The sequence below is a fragment of the Malurus melanocephalus genome, unplaced genomic scaffold (genome assembly GCF_030028575.1).
Source record: "Malurus melanocephalus ecotype Western Australia unplaced genomic scaffold, MMel_1.1 scaffold_1, whole genome shotgun sequence".
NCBI classification, from domain to species: Eukaryota; Metazoa; Chordata; class Aves; order Passeriformes; family Maluridae; genus Malurus; species Malurus melanocephalus.
In genome coordinates, this window is record NW_026623233.1 from 9,708,738 (window position 1) to 9,728,256 (window position 19,519).

Here is a 19,519-nt window from a genome sequence, read left to right on the forward strand (position 1 = left end):
GAAGGAAGGAAGGAAGGAAGGAAGGAAGGAAGGAAGGAAGGAAGGAAGGAAGGAAGGAAGGAAGGAAGGAAGGAAGGAAGGAAGGAAGGAAGGAACACTACTTGAGATTTTACAGAGGAAAACAAAGATGTACATGGAGTGGCAGGGGTAGAGGTTATGGAAGACTAAGGAAAAAGCTGTGGCTGAAAGGAGGAGCAGAGTGAATCTTTTGTGTCGGGTAAGAACAGGAGACAAAACAGACATTAGAGGAAGGAGGAGTAAAGCTCTGTGACAGTAGGAGTAAAAAATTTTCCAGAGCCTGGAGGAGAARCTGGGATAAGTGAACCTCTGCCATCTTCTGCTGTGCCATCCACTGGAAGATGTGTTCCATCTCATCTACAACTGCCTCCCTACAGCATGACCATTTAGATACTGTGTCTTCCAGCCTCACAGGTAACATTCCTGAGCTCATGAATATGTTTTTTTCTGCATTACATTATTGATGTTTATTTCAAATGGCAAATTACATAAAGAGCCCAAACTGAATTAGACAAAACATTATAAAGCTGTAGAGTAAATAATTTAGAAAACCTCTATACAATCTTAATTTGCCTCCACCCCTCTGAAGATTCATGCTGATATCAATATTATTCCCATGGGATCAGGCTCTCTAGCGGTTCATGAGTTGATCTCACAGGAAAAAGCATTTCTGTACCTTGATTTATCTCCAATTTTGGGAATTTCTCTAATGCATGCCATCTGTAGAAATGTAGTGTTTTATAAATATTAACATTCACATTAGGGAAAGAGACAGTATTTCCCCACTGTTCAGAGGAAGAACAAAGATATCAGGGAAGAAGGTCTGGAATAACTTTCCATTTAACRTGGCCGGCTGGAACTTGGATTTGCTTTTCCAGGCTATTTAGCACCATTTCCTTTAAATCAGTAAAAGGCCATAGTCTCACAGTAAGATGCCACAGTGAGGACACACGCAGAGCTGGTGAGTGACCACCTGTGTAAGCACTGGCTGAAGTAATTTCCCTAGAGCTGCACAAGAACTCTGGTGAAAGCAGAGAAAGAACTCCAGCCCCCCAAGGTGCCATTAGATTCCTCCATCTTGAGCCACTCCATTTATTTTGGCATACCTCAGTTCCCTGCACACCTGAGAGTGTCCATTACTGCCACAGTCAAACAAGGACAGCACCCTTGATTGCACTCTTGTGATCTGGACCCTGCCCCACTCGTGTTTTTCAATATGGCTCTCAAAGAGCAGCAGTAAATAAAAGGTTACCCGGTAGGAAATCACTGATAGCTGATGAGGGAAATTCACACTGAAACAGCCAAGGCACTGGGTGAGGCTTCCCATATTAATGGTCTCCAAGGATGGTGGAGGGAAATGAGGGAAAAACCAAGAAGGTTAACGGGAGGTTAAGTAAGCTGAGTGAGTAGGTGACAACCACAGAAAAGAGAAGCAATAGATTATCAACTCTGCAGGTCCAACATCAGCATTTYTGGGCTACTTTACCAACAGCTTCCTACGCCTGATGCCTCCTTGCAGTGCCTGAGCCACAGTCCTATAAACAGACAGGGAAGGAGCCAGCACCAGCCCTATTCTGAGTTACATATATACTCTGGAGGTATTCGCACTGCCAGACTGGAAAAAAGCCAAAGTATCAGACCTCTTGGACAGCACTGTTTCCAAAGTACGGGCTGTACATTGATGCAAATGCAGACTTTTTTAAAGTCAGCACTCTGTGAGTGGAATTTGACTGTTTGGTAATGCTGTGTCTGATACCCCTGGGAAACAGTTAGGTTGCTCAGGGTAGTTCTGGGGTTGTTCTGGATGTTCAGGGCAAAATCCTTGACAAAATAGGGCAAAAAAAGCCAAACTTACCAGTCCCAGGAAGATGCAGAAGAGCTGAACTACATCAGTGTAGGCCACAGAATAAAGCCCACCCACAAGYGTGTACATAGTGGCAATCAGAGCAGAAATAATGACTGAAATATTGACATTAATGTCAATGATCACACTTATAGTCGCACCTAAGGGGAGAAACAAAGCACCATGTGTTAGTTTGTGTATCACTAATGTCTGATAAGGCCCAACTGTGCTGTTGCATATGCATGTCCTGGTCTGTCATGTAATAACAGCACTGATAATTCACCCCTCTACATTCTGCACACACTTTCTGCACCTTTGATGGAAATGGCAAAAGAGAGGCTCCTGAATCTGTCATTTTGCAAGTTCTTAGGAAAAGGAGGACAGAAATGTCCCAGCAGCTCTTCCTTTCTTTGCTCAGGGTCTGTAAGGACTACACTCTCTTGTTCTGCCTGGGAAAAGCAGAGATGCACATCCCTGATTACCACAGTCTTCAGAAGTTTACTGAGAATGTTCTTKCAGCTGCCCCAGCACTTGCAGGGCGCATCCCCTGAGGTCCCATGAAACTGTGTCTGTCCAGTGCATTTTAAAGTATCCTCACTTGAATCTCTTCTTCCAGGAAGCCTTCCTTGTGCTGGACTTTCCCAGGCTTCTCACGGTTCCAAGATTCCTAAAAATTGGTCTTACCAACAAAGAATTAAGCAGAAAAGGCACCTATTACCTCAGCCTTTTCCACATCCTTTGCCACAAGGTGCCCCATCCTGTGAAACAGCAGTCCACATTTCCCTTTAGTTCAGATGGACTGTTCCTGAGCAGGGAGGAGGTGATTCCTGAACATCAGCCTGAGTTCTTCTGGACTCCAGGATAATCTCCCATGGGATTCTTCCAAGCAGAATGCCAGAAAGGCCAAGTTCTACTCTTCTGAAGTCTATGGTTGAAGCTGTGATTTTTGCCTTGTTCCCCCCTCTCAGGACCACGAATTCCACCATCTCATGAACTCTGAAGCCAACTCTGACCTTCCCATCCCTAATGTGTTCTTCCTTGTGCCTAAGTGGCAGGTTCACCAGAGCACCTCCCTTCATCAGCTCCCTGATCATTGGTGTCAGAAAGATTTTGTCAGTGTGATCAAGAAACCTCCTGAACAGCTTGTGTCCTCCTGCACTGCCTTTCCAGMAGCTGTCAGGGTGGTTACACATTTCCCTCAGAGGTATTAGCTATTTCAAGTGACTGCAATGTTTTAATATCACRTTTAAAGAATTCCTCTCCTTCTGAWTAGGATGTTTTAAATGAAATATCTTGCAACAACTTCTAGTCCTTGCAGTTTTTGCAGATGGATATTCTGGAGCACTTATTTGGAAGGGTTTTGGCCATAGAAGGCAGCATGATGTGTGATATAGAAGACCTTCTGGGAGCTGACAGTTGTGTTTTTTGCTGCACAAAGAGCCTTCAAAGTTCATGTGCTTAAGGATTACAAGCTCAGAACTCTTTCCCAGCTGCATTTCCTGCATTTCCCAACTGCAAGCCTGCCAAGCAAGGAGTCATGGCAAAGAACAAGTAGCAAAGAGTACAGAGGTGAAACATTCATCAGTGAGGATAGGTGTGAAAAAAGGACTGAGATTATTCACAGAGTAGTTAAAATCAAAATCTTCAATGACCTTTATAAACATTGACAATCTTTAATTGTTGGCTGTTCTTTAAATCTAGAAAGGTATTAACGCCACTTATGCTGAAATAACACAGAATGGCTTGTCCTTAATCAAAAATATTCCTAATACTCTGAGTGTTCTTAAAATTATCCAACTCCTATCACCTCAGCATGCAGTTTTTTTAGTCTTTTAAGGATTTTGTGATGAAATTGTGGTAAACAAGCTCCCCATTGCTTTGCAGTTCATCAGAGCGCAGTTGGAGAGTACCTTCAAAGTTTATTTTTTGTTTAAAATAGCTTAAGCTAGAAGGCATTACCACATGCATGTGCATTATTAGTATGATTACTTGGTAAAAGTCAATTACTGGTGCTTCAACTCAAGGGCTTTCTCTGTTCTTAAAGGGGTTGCTAAATTCAGGCCTGAAATATAATTAAAAACCCTGGAAGCTGATTTTTTTCAGGACTGGATGAGTAGTTGGGTGATTTTCTATTGAGTCATAGTTTCACTAATTCTCTGAATCCTTTATTGAATCCTAAGTATTTTCTTCATTTTGTCAAGAAGAGAGCCATTTAAAATTGAAGAACTCTTCAATTTATTGATCAGCATCTGGTTTACTTCTATTATTTGTGTTCTGGAATGTTCTGTATATGTAGATCTCCTACATGCAAATCATCACTTTGTTTAGAAGCATTGGCAATGATGTTATATATCATTAAGTGAAATTTTGACTGGCTTCTCTCATCCCAGAGACGTAAAAGAAAAGCTGGGTCACATTTGACACAAAAGATACACTTGCAATCATTCGTCACCCTCACTATTAACAAAAAAATTGTTCCTAAATCCTTTCATTCTTTCTGAAGAGGGACAACTTAAAGGTATCTGAAAATGAATAGATACCTTGCATGTCTTTCTCTTATCAAAATAATAAAGGGGTACCATTACCAGGTTTAATTGCTAGTTACCATGGGTCTTATAACTGTCACAGTCTGAATCATTTGGCTAAAGTAGTTACCATTTGAAGCCAGAATTTTAAAGCATTTATGATATTCTCAATAATTTCTACCTGTAATAAATTAACATTTGTACTACTTACTCCTTACCTAAGGCAGAGAAGATGGCAGCAGCCCAAAACATTTCTCCCATTAAAGCTGGAATAAACAGTAGTCCTCCCATCCTTTTTCCATATAGCTGCTGAAAAGGGTCCAGCATTGTCACATAGCCTTTGGATCGCATGGGTTTTGCAAAAAAAAGGCCACCTACAAAGAAAAGCAGCATAAGACACCAGCTGCAGATTAAAAATGCAATTCCATTAAGGGATAAAACATTCATTGTCAGTTAAGAGTACAAAAATGTCACCAATACTGTTTGTTTGTTTGTTTGAAAGCAAAAAGTACAATTAAAACTGGAAACTCTTATATGGGTCTACAGAATTACTTAAATACAGACACTCCATTAGTATCTCTAATCTGATAATAAATAAAAAAGGCTTTTTCTTAGTTTTTTTTTTTCTGTCTCAGTTTATGTAATCTTCCTTTATGGACACTGTCAGAGTTTTGTCTAATTTTGGATTAGCCAAAGGGAATGGCTTTTCTATCTAATCCTGTTGATTCTTAGACCAGAATCCAGCATGAATTTTCACATAGTCCTACTCTATAAATAAAACTGTCTGAGATTCCTGAATCAGAAATAGAATTTCACGTGTGTTTTTTGCACACACAACAAATCTGATTATTTCAGGACAATTCAGATCTATTACGTATGTTACAAACAACTTTACTACACCTGTGGGGTAGATCAGAAGTCTCCTGGGATCTGCAGGTTTCAGGTTCCCTCAATATTTGTCATACACTTATTTCACTTGTATGTGTTCAGGACTGTTGATATATCACAATTCTGCTCTGCCTGGCTGGTGTATGGGTTGGATATGTAAATAAATGTGCAAAGGCCTCCACTCCACAAATTCTTTCTGCCTTGGGGAAAAAAGGACCTATCAGGAAAGCTGGAAGAGCCTTTGCATGGAAACCTGTGTGGCTGAGATCTGCACATGGCTGTAAACAAGTGGACTTCTACCACAGTGAAACTGCTGTATAAGATATAATAAGGAACTGGAAACCCAGTCAGTTCTTCATGGCAAGATAAGTAATTTATTCATTGTAATGTGCAGAAAAATTCCTCAAATTTCTATGTACTCATATTTCTTCATCAAGTTCCCTGAACTGGCTTCACAATTCATAGTGCTTATTTGAATGCTGTCTTTAGGCAGGTAGATGCAGAAATCTTCCAGCATTTCCCCCCCCTATATTCTTGGTTTGATAATGGATTATTTTCCCATTCTACTTGTTATGTTGTCATTGTAAAAGACAATTAAAGAAGAAAAAAAGATAATCTATTAGGATCTTCAGATACCTGTCAATGGAAATAGGAGGTATTCTAGCGTTTAAAACTAAATTGCTTGAAAAATTAGGAAGAAARGTTGCATGGAGAACAAGCAGGGAGATTACATCTATCTTAGATTCTTCCAGTCAGAAGCAATAATATTTTTCCTAGCCTTGTGTTTAAAATTTTGATTATTTGTTTGTTTTTTTTTTTAAAGAAGGATATGCACAGATGCACAGATCACTCCTACAAAAATTCTTTCCTCTCTGTGCTCTGCAGAGAGATAWACAGTCACATATATGGACTTCTTTTCTCTGCCGTGGCCTTGTTTTCAGGGAAACAAGTCTGGATGTCTATAAACAGCTGAAAACACCCAGAGAGACTAACTCTTCTGCACTATTATTAATTTGTGTCAATTCTGCAGAGGCTGAGAGTCAGAAGATGCTTGTGACTACAATCCCAACAGCTGGTTAATGACATCGATGGATTGTGACCCTCATGGCCTCACAATGACAYCAATTGATCTCCAGGCAGACACCCACAGTCACTGTTTTCCTTACGGGAAATAGAGCTGCTCTCAGGGATGGGAACCACTCCCAGAGCTGGAGCTGGCCTGCACATGCTGAGAGAAACATCTACAGTGGGGAAGGTTTCTGCCTGGGAAGAGAGGATAACTAGGACAGGCCATTGGAAAGCGTTTATAAAGGGAAAAAAAGAAAGAGGGAGGAAAAGAAGTTGTATAGGAAGAAATCAAAGGTGAAAGAAGATCTCGATAAGCAATCAAAGGAAACAAAGGGACAGATTAGGTAGGAGGACCATGAGAATAGACTGAGAGATCGAGTAATATTAGAAAGGTGAGTGTATACCAGACATGTTAAGAGAATATAAAAAATACAGATTTTCTTTTTTTTTTTTTTTGTAACAACATGCTTTTTGAACTGTTGCAACATGATCGCAACATTAAATCTTATAATGCCATCTGTACTTAACACTGACACTGCATATATCAGGATTGTGCATTACATGTAATTTGGAGTTTTGAGCTACATCTAAGAGGGTGCGTGATCCAGTTTTAAGAAAATAGTCTAGTTGTACTACATACTTCCTACAGAAAATTAGAAAAAGTAAGAAAAGTTACCCAGATTCTTTGTGGAGATCAGTAAGGTACAAGTACTTCCCTAACCCAGAATAATAGTTGCCTAACACCAAGACTTTTAGGTGCACTGATACCTGGGCACCTGGGTCATGTTCCAGATCATATGGGCACTTAATGAAAACCTGATTTATATAAAACTTGGTATATGTAATTTAAACATACTTCCCACCTCCCATTGAACAATATGGTTGTAATARTTGAATAGTATTTGACAAGGAGTTTACTAAACTTGAGATATAAAATTTATAACAATTTTCTGGTTTGTTTTTTTTTTTGTTCAATAACCAAACCCTACCAGCAGAAGRGATCCAGTTTGCCTCAGCATCCTTTTATCAGTAGTTGTAGTTGTTTCATTTAAAATAATAGACCTGACATCAGAACTCTTTAAAATGAGAACCTGTTAGTTTTAGTCTTTGCTTACCTAAAATCAGGCTAAGGGAATATCCAATAGGTGCCTGAGCCCAAGCTAGACCATAGTCTGGGACATACACAGCTTCTGCTGTCCCATTGATGTAACCTCCTCCAACCCATGTGGCTGAAAAGGAAGAGATGGAAAAGTCTTTAACATCCACAAAGAAAGAATAGCTCACACACTGTATAGTAAAATTGTCATTATGTACGATATAGTTATTTTTTATTATATGAACTATACAAGTGCCAGGCATGGCATCCTTCTATTTAAGGCAGCCCTAATCTGAATTTACAGCCTAAGCATATGAGACAAGAAGTCAAATGGACTAAGGCAATCATCAAAGTATCTAAGTCTCTTTGTAGTCAGTGAAGATGTGAGGGCTGAGACCCCCACTACTTATCTACCATTATTATTTGTTGGTGTTAGTCCAAATGAAGGGGAGGTACAAGGGATAATCTGAAGAAGAACACTGAATTTGGCAAAAGTTTAATGAATACTTCATTTATACTAGGCTTCATGAAAAGAAGACCCTTAAAACCTTATTAAAATTTAAATTGTTGCTATGTGGAGCACATTAATAAACTCAGTTCTTGAAATCTTTCTGTATAGGGTTGTGGTGTTTTTGTTTGTTCCTGTATCAGTGAGCTAAGCTTTGATTCATTTATTTTTATGTTTCCTTAAGCCATATCCCATAAGGAATATGTGCTATCTCAAATACTTTATCTCTCTAAAAAGCAGTATGTTTAATATACTGCTTTATACTCTGCCATTTAAATCTAGGTTTGCAGTTTGAACAAGGGCAGACAGGTTTTTGTAACGAAGTTTTAGTTTGTGTCAGAAGCCTTTACTTTCTCATATAAGAGTAGTTCAGGGTTTCTGTGTAAAAAGTCAGATTATTTCAAAACGTATTTTCCTTAAACACTCTGCAGAATTTTCCCATCATCCACCACYATACAAGCAAACTTGATTTTAAGTTTAAGGCAAACAATTGGAGAGAAAAACAAATCAAGAAAATTTAATAAAAGCCTTAAGAAATTCCTTTAAYATCTAAATAACCACTATTTTCCACTTAACTGTGATATCTCTCAAGTACTTCCAGAGGTTATTTTGCTGAATTTCACTATRGCTTTAGAAGCAAAGATCTCCAGCAAGCAGAGAATGACAATTGTCACCCTTTCAGCATTTTGAAGCACAGGAATGGACCATTCTGTTCTTGTAAAARGTATAATGGACTTTTACGAGGGATGTGCGTGCAGAGAAAGACTGCAACAAAAGAAGTGACCCAGGGAGCCCTGTTAAAAGTAGATTTTTGGTTATCAAGATCTATTGTATACTACAGAGGTAAGAGATGATGCCCATGTGGGGCCACATGCAGACAATGGGTGGAGGCTGATGAAGAAGAACAAGAATACGTAATCTACATTAAAATTTGTCAAACATTTGGGATTTTGTGACTCTTGGTAGTGTGAATTATGGGAGTATAATACTTTGTTTATCAGAGTTTTAGAATAATACAATTGTTTGGATTTAAAAGGATCTTAAAAATCAACTGTTTCTAACACCTCTGTGATGAGCAGGGATGCCACTTACTAGCCCAGGTTGCACAAAGTCCTGTCCCACTTGTCCCTGAACAATTCCAGGGATGGGGCATCCACAACTTCTCTGGGTGACCTGTTTCAGTGCCTCAACACCCTCACAGTAAAGAATTCCTTCCTAACGTATAATCTACATCTATCCTTCTTCAGTTTAAAACCTCTACCCCTCATCCTCTCACTACATGCTCTGATCTCCATCTTACCTAAAGCCCCTTTAGGTACTGCAAGGCTGCTATCAGATCTACATAATCTTTCTCCTTTCTGCGTTAAACAATCCCAACCCTCTCAGCCCATCCCAGGAATCAGAGTTGAGACCAGTCCTGTTTAATATCTTTACTGATGAGGGAATTAAGTCTACCATTAGCAAATTCTCAGATAACACCAAAATGGGTCCGAGTGTTGATCTGCCAGGGTGTAAGATATGGACAGGCTGGAGAGATGGGCTGAGCCAGCTGGGTGAGGTTCAACAAGACCAAGTGCTGAGCCTTAGTCTTTGGTCACAATAACCCCAGGCAGTGCTACAGGCTAGGGACAGAGTAGCTGGAAAGTGGCCCAGGCCAAAAAGACCTGGGGGTACTGGTCTATGACAGCTAAACATGAGCCAGTGTGTGCCCAGGTCGCCAAAAAGCCAAGGGCAGCCTGGTCTGGAKGAAGAATAGTGCAGCCAGCAGGATCAGGAAGGAGATCATCCCCCTGTACTTGGCATCTTGAGTACTGTGTTCACTCCTGGGCCCCTCGCTTTAAAAAGGACAGAGTGCTGAAGTGCACCCAGCAAAGAATGATACAGCTTGTGAAAGGACTAGAAAACRTGTCTTATAGGGAACAACTGAGGGAGCTGGGTTTGTTTAGTCTTGAGAAATGTAGGACCTCATYGTTCTCCACAACTTCCTGATAGGAGGATGTGGTGATGTGGGGCCAGCCTCTTCTACAYCTGCAGTGGGAGGACAAGAGGAAATGGCTTTAAACCTGGAGACRGGTGAGATTCAGATTAGATGTTAGAAAAAGATTGTTGATTGCTCAGGTGGTCAGGYATTGGAATTGGTTGCCCAGGGATGTGGTGGGGTCACTATCCCTGGAGGTGTTTAAGAGGTGTCTGGATCTGGCACTGAGCGATGTGGTTTTACAGTTTAAGGGTTACAGTGGCAGTGCTGTATTGACAGTTGGTCTCTTCCAATCTTGATGATTCTRTAATTCTGTAATTCTGAGTTTTTCTCAAAAGGGCTGCTCTTAATCTGCTCATCACTCACCCTGTACCCATGTTTGGGTTTGCCYTGATCCAGGTGGAGGATCTTACACTTGGCCTCTTACACTTGGCCAGGTACCTCTGTATGGGATCCCTTCCCTCTGGAATATCAACCACAGCACTCATATGGTGTCATCTGTCCCCTTGCTGAGCGTGCCCTCAATCCCACTGTYCATGTCCCTGACAAAACTGTTAATATTACTGATCCCAATACAGACCCCTGAGGGACACCACTCGCCACCAAACCTTAATCCATGACTACCTGGAATGTGTGCTGCCTGTAGTGTCTCAAGCAGCACAGTCTTATGGAATAAGCACCCTACACAATATCAAAAGTAAATATTTCAAATGGGAAGCATATTTGTCTTTTTCCCCAGGAAATGCACGAGCATGACTTCTATATGAATGATACTTGGTTACAGGTGGGAATAATGTCCCATAGTCAGGGACAGAAGCCCAGCATTGCTGCAGCTGTGGTGAAGGGAGAATCCAGTTCCAGCATTGATTAGCTGGGGTTCCTACAGAGGTGTAGGTGTTCTCCAAGGGGCACTTGGATGCCATGCCTAGCTCCCTTATTTTCTTCTGGAGGAGAGCAAGTAAATTCCCTTCTGTGTGATGCTGTAGGGATCATTACTCTCCCGTGTCTGCCGTGCAGGCAGACATTCCTGTGTAACATGGCCTGAAGGATTTAGCCCTTATTTGAAATTTTATTCTTTGATTTCTGGATTGAGGTTTGAAAAATTGCTGCTCATCAATTTTTTCTTGCACGTGACTGTTCTGGAACATATGTCAAGAGCCACAGAGCTCTAGGAAGGTTCTATATGTCTKTTTCTGAGGGGCTGACTGGATAGTCAGCACGTAAAATGACTTAGGCAAATACACTAGAAATAAAATAATGGGATAAGATAGGATGGGATTTCMACCTTGGGTATTAGTTTTCTGAACCTTGTTTGCTAAGCCACAATTTAAAGTTAGTTTAATACCTTTATTTTTTGTGAAATTGTTTTTTTTTTAACCTAAATCAGCCAAAAGGAATACAATATCTAATAATCTCTGGAAAATAGATTTCATGTGATAATCTATTTTGATCTTCTCTTTGCCTGCCGTCTGAAGAACAAAGAAATGCAGCAAATACCAACATCCATTTATAACATGCACCCTAAAAAATGATCAAATATTGAGSGTAAGGAGTGCAGACATATAGTGAGACATATAGAAGTTGATGTTTGAGATCTTGATATATATAGATATATACTAGAAAGCCAGATTTTTGTCACTTCTTCAGGAATAATTCCTTGTCTGAACACTCAAATTATTTAATAAAGTCATGAAGTTGTGTAAAATGAAAATTATGATCCAAGGATTAGAATAAAATAGAATTGTGTAAAATTTCTTTTTCATGTTGAAGGATACGTAGCTCTGTCCAACTAAAATGTAAAAATTACATCAATGGATTATTACCTTTCGGGTCATGTTTGTGAGCATTTAGTTATGTAATATCAACTATTTCCTTTGAAGGTTAAACACAATCATCAAAATCAAATTAAGATTCAAATGTCTTGCAGATATCACTCCTTAAAAAAATCATTCACAAAAATAAGGGAGGCTAGTATTTAACACAACATTTTATCTATAATTATGTAAAAATGATACACAGGTTAAAGCTGTGTCTACCAGGGTATGATGTTAGTTATTTAATATGAGATGCTGTGATCCATCCACAATTCAACCTTTTCACTCTTTCTATTTTCATGGTTGCAGATACACTCAACCTTCMACATGCTTTGTGTTTAGCATTTCAGTAGCTGATTGATGCAGCTTTTCCTCTTCAAGATTATAGTATATGTCCAAAAATATCCACAGCTGTTATTCATAGGTAGTGCTTTAAGATTTTTTAATGTTTTTTAGAAAATCAGCTGTAATTACTCTGGAATCTTGACTTTGATGCTTACGCTCTGAATTTTATTTAAAATTTATAGGCTAACTGCTGTCATTTTCTCCACTAAGTAGCCCTAGAAACTTCTACCACTTTCATAGCCWATGCCCGTGGAACATTGTAGTGTTTGTCTCAGGCAACAGACAGAATAAAGCCTTATCTCATAACCCAAAGTACATGTACATATAAACAATATCCTCTCTGGAGATCTTTAAAAAAATCTTGTTTTCATTTTGAGGGGTTTCATTTTGAGTTCTATTTTATATTTAGACAATTAAATCCGCAGAATATAAAGAGGATGTTGGAACAGTCACATATTGCGAATACTCATGGTTGTGAGGTGCAAAATCTGTATCTATAATTTTTGAAAAACAAGTATGCCCTTGAATAATCCATCCATTTTGTACAATTTACAAACCTGTAAACATTTTTGTGGATTCTCATCAGCTTACTTTCGTAATTGTTTTATCATTACTTTACAAATGGAGTCCCCCAAACGCCCTCACTCRGACAGAACCTGGACTAACCCCTGGMTCAGCAGGTKTGTGCCCACATCTGGCTTTGTGTGCCAGGCATGGTTTGCTGCAATTGAACGCATAGGTAAAGCCTTATCAAGCTTTAATTGCCATATTTAAGGAAGGCATAGAGGATAAACAGTGTCAGTCCTTACAGAATAAAATCCGTGATAGCTTTAGGTACCCGAAGGCTTTGGGATCAGTCTGATATTCTACTACAAAGATGAGATACTGCRCCATCTCTAGAGCTGGCACAGTACAGGGTGTGAATTGTGGTGGCTATAGAAATTGCCTGATATATAGGAAAATTCCAATTCAGGTCTCAAATGTGCTTCAGCTCTTACACAAAATATTCCTTCAAAATAGGATYAAGGAGACTGGAATTTGTGTCTTCTATATGCAAAACCATTAATTGTAGCCACTTCTGTGGGAAATGCCTTTTTTAATCTCAGCTCCCCTGATTTAATGTTTACTGTTTTATGGCAACCAATATTTCTGTACAATATTCTGGTTTCAGTGCTCTTGAAAACATTTCATTCTGCAGAAAGCAGTCCAACCAGCTCTTGCTATGAGCAGAATCTCATCATATCTTACRCATCAGTAGCCGATGGATGCGTGATACAGTAAATTACAGCATAGTGCAAAAAGTAGAACATCTRACTGTGTTCAAACTTTGTTGACTTCCACAAAACTCTTTACTCAATATCTCAATATTCAGTCTTTGAATGAGCAAAATGGCCCTGCAAAGGAATATGAAAGTGAATTTATCTCAAATAAAGAATGCAGAATTTTGTCTCAAGTTTTACCTGGCTTTTCCTTATTAGATATTTGTGAAAGCAGAACAGGGCAAAACAGCAAAATATAAATATAGCCAGATAAATTCAATTTGGCAATTGAAAGGGCTTTGCCTGAATAGGATTTAGATTAAATTAAGAAGGAAAAAACATGCCTAAAAATTCAGTTGCCTTAACAACAGTGAAAGGCAAATTCATGTTTCTTATAATGCATTTTTGTTCCAATACCCATAATATAAGTTTTGAGATTTTGGACTGTGTTGTGAATATCTTATTTACCCAGGTAAGATGGCTGGTTTGACTGGCTCTGGGAGTCAGAGAGCACKGTTTACAAAATCAGTGAAGAACTTCTTCCTTCACCCAAGCTTTTCTTATTGATTTTACTATTGACAGCAATGCATTGTTTTGTCAAACTGCTGAAAAAGAAGCTAAAATAATCCACAAAACAGGTTTGCTGAAATCTGTACAGATTTGGAGTTATGCCAATTTTCTTTTAGAAAGTTAATTTACGCTGCCCACCCCCCCCCCTCCCCCCAATCTTTTTCCTTATAAACTTTGTTTTACTCAGATTAAAAAAACCCAAGAACACACAAATTTGGATGGTTTTAAAAACAATAACAGTTATTTTAAAACTTTCTTAATCTATAGTAATTCCATACTTTTCTCCCAAATATATCTGATCTACAGATGAATATGGAAGTAATGAACACTAATGATAATACATTCTTCCTGTAAGATTTACAAGTATTTGTTGCTTTTATATAGATGCTACATTTGGCTGTTCACTAAACAATTGGATAAAAAGTACATATATTTTCCCCATTTGCAGTATTTAACATGCAGATTGCAATTAATTCAGATAGAAAACYGACAACTTACAAGCTGGCTAGGAAAATAAAGATTTTTTTTACATACCTGTCATTGTAAATCCACCAACTAGCAAACCAATGTCTCTTCCACCGACTATAATRGCTTCGCTGCGATCTCCTTCACTGCCAGTGTTCTTGGTTTTCCAAGCAGCCCATATCCCTACTGCCAGGATTGCCAGGTAGAAGACAACTATGGCCACCAGTCCCTCCACATGGAAAGCCATGTTGAAGTCCCAACTGTTTCTTTTATCGCTATTTCATTAAGACCTCTGGAGAGAATGCAATAATAGGTCTGATTTTAACAAACCTGCTTTTTAGAATCAGTGTAGAAAACCCCTCAGATGCTTATTAAAGAAACTATTCTGGTGAATTTATGAAAGGAGAATTCCAGCTGTAATTGAGATTAATGTTACATGCCAATTAAAACGCCTGTGGAGCAACCACCAGAGGTTGCAGCCTCTGAATACAAAGGGGAATGAATGATGTGGCTGAGAGCTACAGTATTCTCAGCAGTCAGTTACTGAGCACTGAATTATTTTGGTGTCACCAAGTCCTCAGTGCCTCGGAACTCTTCAGTCTCAGACTAGTTTGGTACAAGGGATAGAAGATCTTGGCCATGTGGACTGTTAGAAAAGTCTCAGTTTGAAGACAAAACTGCTTTAAGTTATACTGGAACTATGGATAAGTAATAGCTACGACAGCAAAACACATCTTTGAAGTGTTTGCATTGGAATGCTAAGTCTTTTCCCCCTTGTAACGTCTCCCATATTTTAAAATCTGCGCTTTCTTCTTTTTTTGCAACATTCAATTGTCCAGCATGAGGAGCATCATTCTGTACTCTCTCGCAATTTGAGAARCAAACGGAAAGCTTAAAAGCTGTCGGAAGGCAGAAATGTTGAAGTATACTAACTACAAGAGGGGAAAACTCCCGAGCGCCGCGGGCAGCGGCTGCCCCGTGCCCAGCCTCTCCCGGAGCCCCCTCCCCGCCCCGGCCCCGCCGCTCCGCGCTCTCTCTCGCACAGCCCCGCCGGCCGGACCCGTCCGCGCTCCCGACGGCTCCGCTGGCGGGGCCATYCGGCCGAGCCAGCCCTACCTCCCGGGGCTCCGCGCTCCGCCGAGGCGCCTTGCGCGGCYGCGGCAGCATCGCCCGCCCGCCCCCGGCGCCGTCGGGCACGGAGAGGATCCGCCGCCCGCGCCCACCTGCGCTCCTYGGCCGCGCTGCCCCGCAGCCCCCGGGCCACGGSCGCCCATCCCGCGGGGCGGTGTCGGGGCCGGGCCGCCGGGGGCTTTGTCCCCGCCCGGGGCTTTCCGCCGGCGGGGGGAGGGAAGGAGCGGAGGCACGGTCTCCTCTTTCCCCGCGGTGCCGACGGTGCGCCGAGCGCTGAGGCTGCGACGGGGGTCTCGTGGATTAAAAAGAGGAAAATCCCTTTATAAAGGAGGAGGGTTCAGTGGGGTGAGAGGACCGCGTCCGTCAGAGCTGGGGGGAGGAAGGGGGAAAGACGTCAGAGTGATAGGGGACGTTGGGGGAAAGTAAGGATGACTCAAGGGAGACTGATTGTCGTGTCATGGCAGGGAAGCAGGGTTAGGAAGTGAAATTGAGGTGAGAAGACAAAAGAGAATGAGGGGAGATGGGAAGGAACAGGATCATACCGAACCAGGGGGAAAGAGGAAGAAAAGAAAGGGCTGGTCCAAAAGGACATACTGAAAAGAGAGATGGAGGAAGGGAAGAAAGCAGAGGTAGGGAGAGGGAAGCTGAGCTCTGTGCTCTCCTTGCCCTCCCTGACACCCTTCCCTTGCCACCCCTGGGCTTAGCACTGGGCAAGCACCAAGCCAAGGCATGTCTATGAGAGATGGTCAGGACCATCTTTCCCCACACCTCCCTTCCCAACCGGGTTGAACATGCATTGGCCTTTCCCAGATCTGGGACAGGTAGTTCTTTGGGAGTCTTTTTTTTTTGCCATGCCTCTTATAAACCTCACCTGCAGGGCTCCGGTAATACCAGCTTTCCTGTGCTCTCACTTTTTGCTCTCTGTCTCCAAATGATGCTGGACAATGAACTTCTTAGTGCTGAGAATAAGGTCACAYGTGCAAAGAGGACCCACACATGCCTTTGCCCCAGTTTTGACAAAGGGAAGCTCCTGCTGAGCTGTGGCAGTCTCTGTCAGCTCTTGAGACGCAGTTAACATGGGCCATTGGCTCATGAAAGTTGAAAAGTAGAAATAAAAAGCCCACAGGAGTACAGGGCTGCTATTGGCAAAAGAACTAACTTGAAGCAGAAAATCTAAAATCATCCTAGACTCCAGAGGAAAACTGCAATATGGGAAGATGTAAAATCAGAGAGGAGGAAGGTGGCAATTCATAAAAGCTCAGTCCAGGGGCTGGCACTTTCCCATGTATTTGCCAAGTGCCTGGCCAGCTTGGTTGGCAGGGTGGCTTTGTCTGCCTGCTCACAAACTGCTGAGCACATCACCCTAGTTAGCCCAGCCATTTATTATGTGCATCATGGGCAATAAATTATGATTGTGTGCTCATAAATTGATTGTGGGCACAAGACTGCTTTCAGGTCTGGCCTCCGTTGAGAAAGCCAACTGAAGGTGGCCAAAGAATTAAAGGTTAGAAGTGTTACTATTTTTGTCAGCCAGACTCACTGGTTGTTCTGTGGTGCTACTGGTGCAATGCTTGCTTTGGGAGTGCGCAGCAAAAAACGCCTTCCAGTAGCAGGCAGCTGAAACATATCTTAGACACAAGTGAGCATCAAGGCGTCACCTAAAAAAAAACATTGTCATAAACAAACACAAATAGGTATTTAAAAGGATATTATATACATATATAATTAATACAGAAATAGTAGGTAGAAGTCACACACATTGGAAACAATTAGGATATCTCAGTCAGGAAGAAAAAAACAAGTTGCAGCAATTAAAATGTGATAGAAAGTGCTTGGATGCTAAAGTGGATGTTAAACTAAGGTCACTCGAGGTTTTAATTAGATTTTAGTCTGTTTTTATTGATATGGCTTTGGGCTTTGAAACTGCTTTCACCTGGATGTAGTGAGGAGGTCTAAGACAATTATTTTAGTGAATATTAGTTGATTTAGTAATACACTATCCCTTATTTTCTCGTCTACTACTACAATGTCAGATAGATTTCTGTACTTTTTTTTGGGAAAAGACTGCACTACTCTGGATCCCTGCGTGTATTCTGCCATCTGCACCCCAACAGCATTCATCAGCCACACCTCACAGAGCTCAGCTCTCTTGGTAGCTGAGGGTGTGCACAAATGAGTAACAGTAAATTTTATGTCCCTTGGGAAAAGATGTGCTTTGATGCTAGAGATGGAACTGCAAGACCAATTCCACACAAGACCTGACCACATTTCCAAAGAGAATTACTTCTGCCGTCGGAAAGTTTAGAACTGAGATCATATTTTCCAGGAAAAGAGGAAATACATTGACAGTTTGTGGCTTCTAAAGCAATTGTACTTCATTTAAACATATTTTTCTCTTTTTAGAGGCCACAGCTTGAAAATATGCTGTTTGAAAAGAAATCCTGAAACTTAGTTTTATTTCTATTTAGGGAAGGACACACTCTCTAGTGGAAGGTGTTCCTGCYCATGGCAGGGGGATTGGAGCAAARTGAACTTTAAGGTCCATTCCAACCCAAACCATTCCATGATTCTATGAAAGCTGACACAGACTCCTGCTTTTAACCACATTTCTTTATCTAGCTAATAGGGAATGTTTCCTGGAGACAATGGAAGTTAGCCTTCATGTACAATATCTGTCTTTTCTTTTAGAGTAAAGATGTTACAACATTTGCAAAGATTTATTTAGCCCACATGCAGTTATTTGGACTCCCTCTWGGCCATAGTAAAGATTTTTTCATTTTTAAACCTGTATGTCCATGACTGAGACTTTGCTTAGGAAAGGATTACCCTGGATACGACTAACTGAGCTGATAAAAATAACAAAATTTGTTCAGGGAAAGTGAGGCCAAACTATCACCCAGTTTTTTTTCTCTTGGGTTTTTTTTTTTTTTTTTTTTTTTTTTTTTTTTTTTTTTTTTTTTTTTTTTTTTTTTTTTTTTTTTTTTTTTTTTAAATATTTCCTGCTAGTTAGTCTCTCAGAGGAATTTGAATTACAAGAAGTGTGAGGGATRGAAACTGAAGTCTACTGCCAGTTAACATTTATGTGAAGGACTATAATTCATAGTATTAAAAAACTCACAGATTTAAGTCATGATGTAAGACATCAAAACAATAAATATCTGTGTGGCTATATGTGCTTTCGAGGCAAAATTCTAATGTCTCATAGATTTCTATGTTTAAAATTTTCAGCTGTAATTATGCGTTTTATGAGATTAGATTAGACAATTAATTAAAAACACTTTCTTAAGAAAAAAGCAAACAACAACAACAAAACAACCCCAGGATTTTAATGTGTGCTCCCTCAATATAAAAGATTTTATTACAGCTGATTGAAGGCCTGTACTAAGAGTTTTCCTGACACTTATAGAAATATTTATGTAGAATTATTCTAACAAAGGGCCTCTCAATCTTGTGGTTTTTGGGGTAGTATCCATCTCCAATTCCTTCCACAGTTTCTTAACCATGGAGGCCCCAAAGAAATTTTCCATCCATTTGCTCAACAGCTCAAAGAAACCCCACCTGGATGAGAAGTCTTTTGGAAGATATATTTTGTGGTTGTGCACAGTCCCTGGCTACCTTGCTGGGAAGATACAGCTGCAGTTCTGAGCTTTTAGGATTCCAGACAGTGTAGATCACTGATATGACTCTTTTGATAGTAAACTGGATAAAGTATCAAAGAAACGGAATTTTTCCTGTTGTGGCAAGTGCTATGTGATGTATTTTTTAATACTGTGCCACAGTTCCAGACAGTTTATAGTATAAAACAAAGAAGCAAAACAAAACAAAGAATAATAAGAATCTAAAGTTTAGTACTTAAAAACATGAGAAAAGCAGAGTTTAAGAGTGTGTGTAAAATCTTAATGTCCTCTTGTCCATGTAATTTTTGAGTCTTGCACTGTATGGTCACATACTAATTTTTCCTTGAGATGCCTGTCTCTTCCAGTAAGGGTTAATCTTCACTATTTCTGTTGA

At 40.3% G+C, this 19,519-nt stretch overlaps 1 protein-coding gene across 1 annotated transcript in view; it reads right to left on the minus strand.

The window, feature by feature from the left end:
* Positions 1-14,624, minus strand: part of SLC5A7 (solute carrier family 5 member 7) — a 21,239-nt gene extending 6,615 nt beyond the window's left edge. Inside the window, exons 1-4 of the mRNA XM_057387146.1 lie at positions 14,447-14,624; positions 7,458-7,571; positions 4,605-4,760; positions 1,874-2,022 (exon numbers count right to left, since the gene is read on the minus strand). Coding sequence (XP_057243129.1) covers positions 1,874-2,022; positions 4,605-4,760; positions 7,458-7,571; positions 14,447-14,624 — 597 coding nt within the window. The remainder of the gene's footprint in view (positions 1-1,873; positions 2,023-4,604; positions 4,761-7,457; positions 7,572-14,446) is intronic.
* Positions 14,625-19,519: the final 4,895 nt, after the last annotated feature.